This window comes from Glycine max, chromosome 14, assembly GCF_000004515.6.
Source record: "Glycine max cultivar Williams 82 chromosome 14, Glycine_max_v4.0, whole genome shotgun sequence".
NCBI classification, from domain to species: Eukaryota; Viridiplantae; Streptophyta; class Magnoliopsida; order Fabales; family Fabaceae; genus Glycine; species Glycine max.
In genome coordinates, this window is record NC_038250.2 from 14,033,451 (window position 1) to 14,039,382 (window position 5,932).

The following is a 5,932-nucleotide window of genomic DNA, read 5'->3' on the forward strand; positions in this document are numbered from 1 at the left end:
CACCAGTTTAAGAAAAAATTCAAACTAATTACATGTGCATAAAATATCTGCAGAAGTACATTTAGAAATCTTATATGCACGATTAACCGTGGGCACACTTCTACAAGTCATTAAAATACATAGTAATTGTATAAAAAGAGGACAAAAGATCAAAATGATAAAAAGAAAAGGTGAGATTTTCAGGAGGCCTTTCCAAATTAACCTATGGCAGCAAATGAGGTTAAGTCTCTTTCATGCATGGTGTTTGGTTGAGGGGAGGGAAAAAATTGAGAAAAAATTATATTTATCATATAAATCTCGTACTATTTAAATTTTACTTTAATTCAGATATTTTTTTTATTCTTATTTTTTTATTTTCATAATCTCAACTAAACACAAACACAACATATAAAAGATGTTCATATTTAATGTGTTTTACTATGTTGAACATAATTCTCTTAGGGAGACTGTAATGGGAAACACCCCAAAAAGAAGTATAATCTTATATATATATATATACTCACACGACATATTAAAATGTCTCTAAATTAGCAAAATGGTGCCTCCATTGGGTAAGGATGTTTGAAATCTTGAGTGTTCTCATTGTGAGACTCCAAACAAAATACAATTGTAGAGTTCTCCAAAGGGTCATTTATATGCAACCATTTCTTCATGTGTAGTGTACAATTTGAATTTCAACCTCAAAAACCATTTTCTACTTGACGTGGCTCCACAAGGATATAAAGTGGCTTTCCATTAAGTTTGCTGCGTACCTGAAAGAAGGCTATGATTTATTTCATTTCCATGATTTGAAAAAAGAAAATCGAAAATAATGTTACTTAACATTGTGCGATATCATCCAAAAGTTATTACAACATGGAACAATGCAAACTTGCTCCTGCAAAATCCTTGTAGGGAATCCTAACAGAACCTATATATGATGGTAGCTTCACAATTTGGAAACAGAAATTTGCATATAGCAACTATGGCACATTGGTATGGATATTTATTATATAGTTTCAAGCCATACAACAAAATTAGCTTGAGCTAGAGAGGGAGTATATCATATAGTAGTTTTATCAAATATAAATGACAAGGACTCTTCATTCACTCGCTTAAAATGATAGGTAAAAGAGCAAAGTATAATCGTAAATTGATAACATAGCACCAACAGTTTGGGCCTACCTAGTGTGAGCTCTATGAAGAGATAATTCTTCGGGAGAAAAAATATATTGGACTTGCAAAATTAGAAAAAAAAAATTAACTAACAAGGATATAAATTGGCCTTTCATGAATCATGATCATACAACTCAATCTAGTAGGAATGGCAAACAATATTATCAGTTTATTTTAACTAATTAAATATACCAAAAAAAAATTACAAACTAAAATAAGAAAGAAAGTGTGATTTTCACCTTTATCTGTTTTATTATTTTTGGTGAAGAACTTGGACTGCCAATAACATGATGGAAATCTCTAAGATTAGCTAGCAAAATATAACTTACAAAAGCAATAATTAATTTAATTAGCCATTACCTTGAGATCAGAGAGACCAATCACACAAGCACACTCCACTACTTCAGCATCAGCACGTTCTACAAAATAAGTTGAAAAGAGCCTTAAAGCATTTTAGGGACAACATACACGCAAATAGAAAAGGCTCCTTTACTGAGTTCAGCTGTTTTTGTTATAAAAAAAAAGCTGTTTGAAATCTTTAGCTTGTTTGGGAATCTTAGCTTAAATTTAGAAAGAAAAAAAAAAAGCTTTTTGTCTGAAAAAATAAGCTAATTTTATGAATCTGAAAATTTGTAGTTTATTACTATTTTTCAACAGTTTTTTTCCTCCTTCAGCTGTTTACATGCTCTTTTACCACATAAAAGTTGATTTTCTTGTTGCATCCAAATGAAATTAATTAGCTTCAAAACACTTTTCAGCACACTTATTCAAACAAAAAATTAATCTAATTATAATCAGTTATAACAATAATTGATTATAATTTTCGTAGTTATCCCAAACACAAAGTGAGCAAGCATGTATCAACCCATTAATTTAAAGTGCATCATAATCTTAATTCATAAGAAATTAAGGCTGAATACATCTTTATTTGCTCACCGCAGAAACAAATTCACTTTAGAAGAGAATTTTTCTGGAAAAAGGAATATAGAACAAAACAGTTATCTCAACAATAAAGCATGCATTTGCAGATCACCTAGAAGTATAATTGCTGCTGACAGAGTTCCACCTGTAGCCACCAAATCATCGATAATTATGACCCGTTCATTGTGTTGGACAGCGCCAACATGCATCTCCAAGCAATCAGTTCCATATTCTAGAACATATTTTTCTGAAATTACTTCACCTAAACATGAAGCAAGTCAGAGTTTAGGCATGAATGTGAGGACCAAATTAATGCACAGGAACAAGTAGTTTAAATTGATAGACACTGCTAAAAGGGCCTCAGCTCTTTTTGATGCATTTGTGTGAATAGCTATTGGACCCAAGAGTAACTTTCTACTTACATGATCAAATATTTACCAAAAAAATTTTTTGATAAGTAAACTATTTCAAAGTAAGTAACTTCATTTTATATCCTGTTGTCATAAGTAGAATGCAAGCATGGCTAAGCAAGATTAGAATTTAGAAAATTTTGATTAACAAACAGTAGATATGTTGATAAGATTGCTCAATGAAGATCAAGAACACCATTAAAAAGTCAAGTTAAGCAACAGTGCAGCCACAAACATCTATTCCAATTAAAAGGATAATTAAATACATATATGGCACTAGGGAACTTAATTAGGTACTTCCTCTCTGAACAAAAAATGTAAACTTTGGAGTCAATTGAGTTTGGACGAACTAGTAACCCACAAACACTAACAGTAAAACAGCACCTAAATAAATAATGAACAACCAAAGTATATGACTATGACAAGGCCTTTCCACTCAGAATAGACCTTTCCATTCAACTGAAAATGATCTTCATTCAGCTTCTTTTCTTTTGGCCAAAGTTTGGTATATTCTAGTTTTAACTTAAAACAGATTAAGATTAATAGTAGTGTAGATCTCAATTAATATTCAACACAACACAGATATACCTGGTAGCTTTCCAGGTTTGCATAAAGGAACAAACTTGGCACCAATGCCTAACGCAATTGAGGAACCAAAAATGAATCCCCTGGCTTCAACTCCTTCATATAAACCAACCCAATTGTATAAGCATGTAAACCAATAAAAGCCAATAAAAACTAGCTCCTAAGTGAGGAGGTCATCACTATTAAGATATTGAACAGCTTCACAGGGATGCAAATGCAAGTGCAAATTGATTTGCCAAAACACAATCTTAACATAATTTAGTAGTGCCATCTGAGTGGTTAACTTTAGTGTCCCATCATGAAAGGTATACAGGTCATAGATTCAATGGATGCATCTTTTGCTTAAAAAGTTAAAATGACTTATCATGCAAGGTTTTAAATGTGTTCATCGCAATTCTTGACATTATGGAAAATTATAGACAAATACGTTGATGTAGTCACAATTGCAGCCATGTCATTAAGACCCCAAAAACCATGACGTTAAAGCCAAAATTGCTGTCGCAGACCGTTTTTTAAAACTTTGCTACCTTATCTGAGTTTTTGTAACTGTTACCAAAGGGTACCTTTCAAGTTTTACCAGAAGAAAGTTACTCTCAGTTTTTACCCAACATAAGGTTTAAAGGAAGAAAGGGGAAAAAAAAACTCATTCCCCTTACATGTTTCAACATACATGCAGTTACATGTGAGAACGGAGACAAAAAAGAATTGATATATCAATTATGTTAAAAAAAGGCCAAAGACAAACCCTTTAGAAATTAAAATAGAAGAACATGGCTGATGCAGAACATAAATTACCCAAAAAAATTACTTCATCTTTCTCGTAAAAAAGTTCATAACACAGTAGTACTAACATCTACTCATGTTTCAATAAAAGAAAAAATTGTTAAGAGAATTAAAGATGAAAATATGGTTCTAACTTCTAAAAGGGTCGTACATGCAGAGAAAGTTGAAGAAAAGTAGAGTAGATTACCGGCAACAACAGAAATATCCATGTCTCTGTAACGATCAACAAAAATGTCAACCACGTCTTTAAACGCGCTGTGATCCAACAGCAATGTTGTTATGTCTTGAAACATTATTCCTGTTGTTCATTTAATTTAATAACAACAATATAATTTAAGAAATAACTAATAAGAAAGCATCATCACCATTATTATTATTATTAGTAGTAGTAGTAGTATAGTATTGTCATGATGAAATTAAAACCTTGTTTGGGGAAGTGAGGCACCACTCTGATGGCTTGGGAGATTGCTTGAAGCCTTGGGTCTTCCCCCTTCTTCTTCGCACCATTTTCTAGGACAAACATGTTCTGTGTGTGAGAAAAGTGTTACCAGAACAATTTTTTATGCAAGTAATTGCAAGAAACTACTATTATTATGTGTTTTGTCGTGTTAATATTAAGGACTTTGAGGTTGATGTGTGGGGCTACAAACTTTGTTTGAGGTTGAGCCAACAACACCTAGAACACATTTAAAAGACAACTAATCAAGGTTGTGGGAGTGGTACGAGGACGCGAATTTTGAGCATGTGTATCATACGATGCTTTTGTCGTTTTCGTTCACTTTTGTAAACTGAAAATGCCTTCACTAAATTAAAGCAAAGTCAAAACCATTAATAAAAAAGATGGTTGGTGGGTGCCAAAAGGATTTTTATTCTGCTCCTCTGAAATCCGGGACACATTTAGAGGATAAGCTATCATATTTGGTGCCAAAAAATAATAATTAAAATTTAGTTTAAACATATATTTTAGTCCTGAGTGAGTTTTAATTTTACTTCTTGTGAAAAAAAAAATCTTTAATTTTCATCTCTCAAAAGGTTAAAATTTTGTTCTTATTTTCATACTTTTATGTAACACTCGTACACTTGTTATAGGATTGCTCCCTCTAGATTTAAATATATATAAGAAGAAAAAAAAAGTGTTTCATAGTAAGTAAAAAAGCTTTGAAGTGATAGAGCTGTCACAAACATTTTTTATTTGTTTCTGTGCTACTTTGGTTTAATCAAACAAAAAAAATCTTTAATTTAATAGCTAACTAGAACTAATAATAAAGTATTAATTTAGCTCAGCACGTAAAATGTATAAGAATATTTATCATACTGTCCTATGATATATATTTTGATCTCAACATACATGTGTTATGACTTGTTGCACAATTTGAATCACGCGCTGTGACGTGCGGCCTTTGTGGCAGGCCAGTCCACGTGCATGAAACCCAAATACAGGGGACTCATGACTGACACGTCGGCCACGACAAATATTGATTGATATATATGAATATGAATGTAGTTTTGCACTTACTACCATCTCATCTTATGTGAAATAATTATTTGTCTTTAAAATTTCTATAATTTAATTAAAAAAAATTTAATTTCTATTGGTACTTGGTAGTGTTAAAAATTTCAAACTATCAATCAAATAAAAAATTATTGCTAATGTAACTTTTAAATTATCACTAAAAAATTCAATAAATTTAATATAGATGATAATTTTAACTAAACAGTAATTAAATCTAATGGTAATAATTAATAGTGTAAAATAGTTAAAAAAAATTATTTAGTCACATATCATCATTGATATTAATTATAGGTAACTTGATTTTCATAATCAATTAGCATATTAACGATCTTATGCATAAGAACAATTCTTAACTAATATACTAATTGTCCTAATTGGATTTAATCTATTTTGTTTTAATATTTTTTTTCGTGGAAAATTCCTTAAAACTATTAATAAGTCACTTGATTGTCAAGTCGTTTCTCAAATATATTATAAGCCAAAATATATCACATATATTGTTCTAAGACATAATGTATCATATACACTTTGAAAAATAATCATACCAAATAAGCACCTGATTGTT

The 5,932-nt window shown here is 30.9% G+C and overlaps 1 protein-coding gene across 7 annotated transcripts; it reads right to left on the bottom strand.

Annotated features, from left to right (window-relative positions):
* Positions 1 to 449: 449 nt before the first annotated feature.
* Positions 450 to 4,598, bottom strand: LOC100818276 (adenine phosphoribosyltransferase 5). Of its 7 annotated transcripts, none has more exons than XM_041008825.1 (7): positions 4,278 to 4,598; positions 4,042 to 4,152; positions 3,075 to 3,167; positions 2,189 to 2,338; positions 1,516 to 1,574; positions 1,395 to 1,431; positions 450 to 763 (listed from the first exon to the last, which is right to left on the bottom strand). In XM_041008825.1, the coding sequence occupies exons 1-7, from the start codon at positions 4,375 to 4,377 to the stop codon at positions 681 to 683; spliced, it is 633 nt and encodes a 210-aa protein (XP_040864759.1). In that variant the 5' UTR covers positions 4,378 to 4,598; the 3' UTR covers positions 450 to 680. The 7 variants fall into 7 exon arrangements, with proteins under 7 accessions (XP_040864759.1, XP_003544612.1, XP_040864760.1 ...); XM_003544564.4 differs by having other exon boundaries at positions 450 to 752; positions 2,222 to 2,338; positions 4,278 to 4,492; XM_041008826.1 differs by having other exon boundaries at positions 2,222 to 2,338; positions 4,278 to 4,492.
* Between the last annotated feature and the right edge of the window lie 1,334 nt (positions 4,599 to 5,932).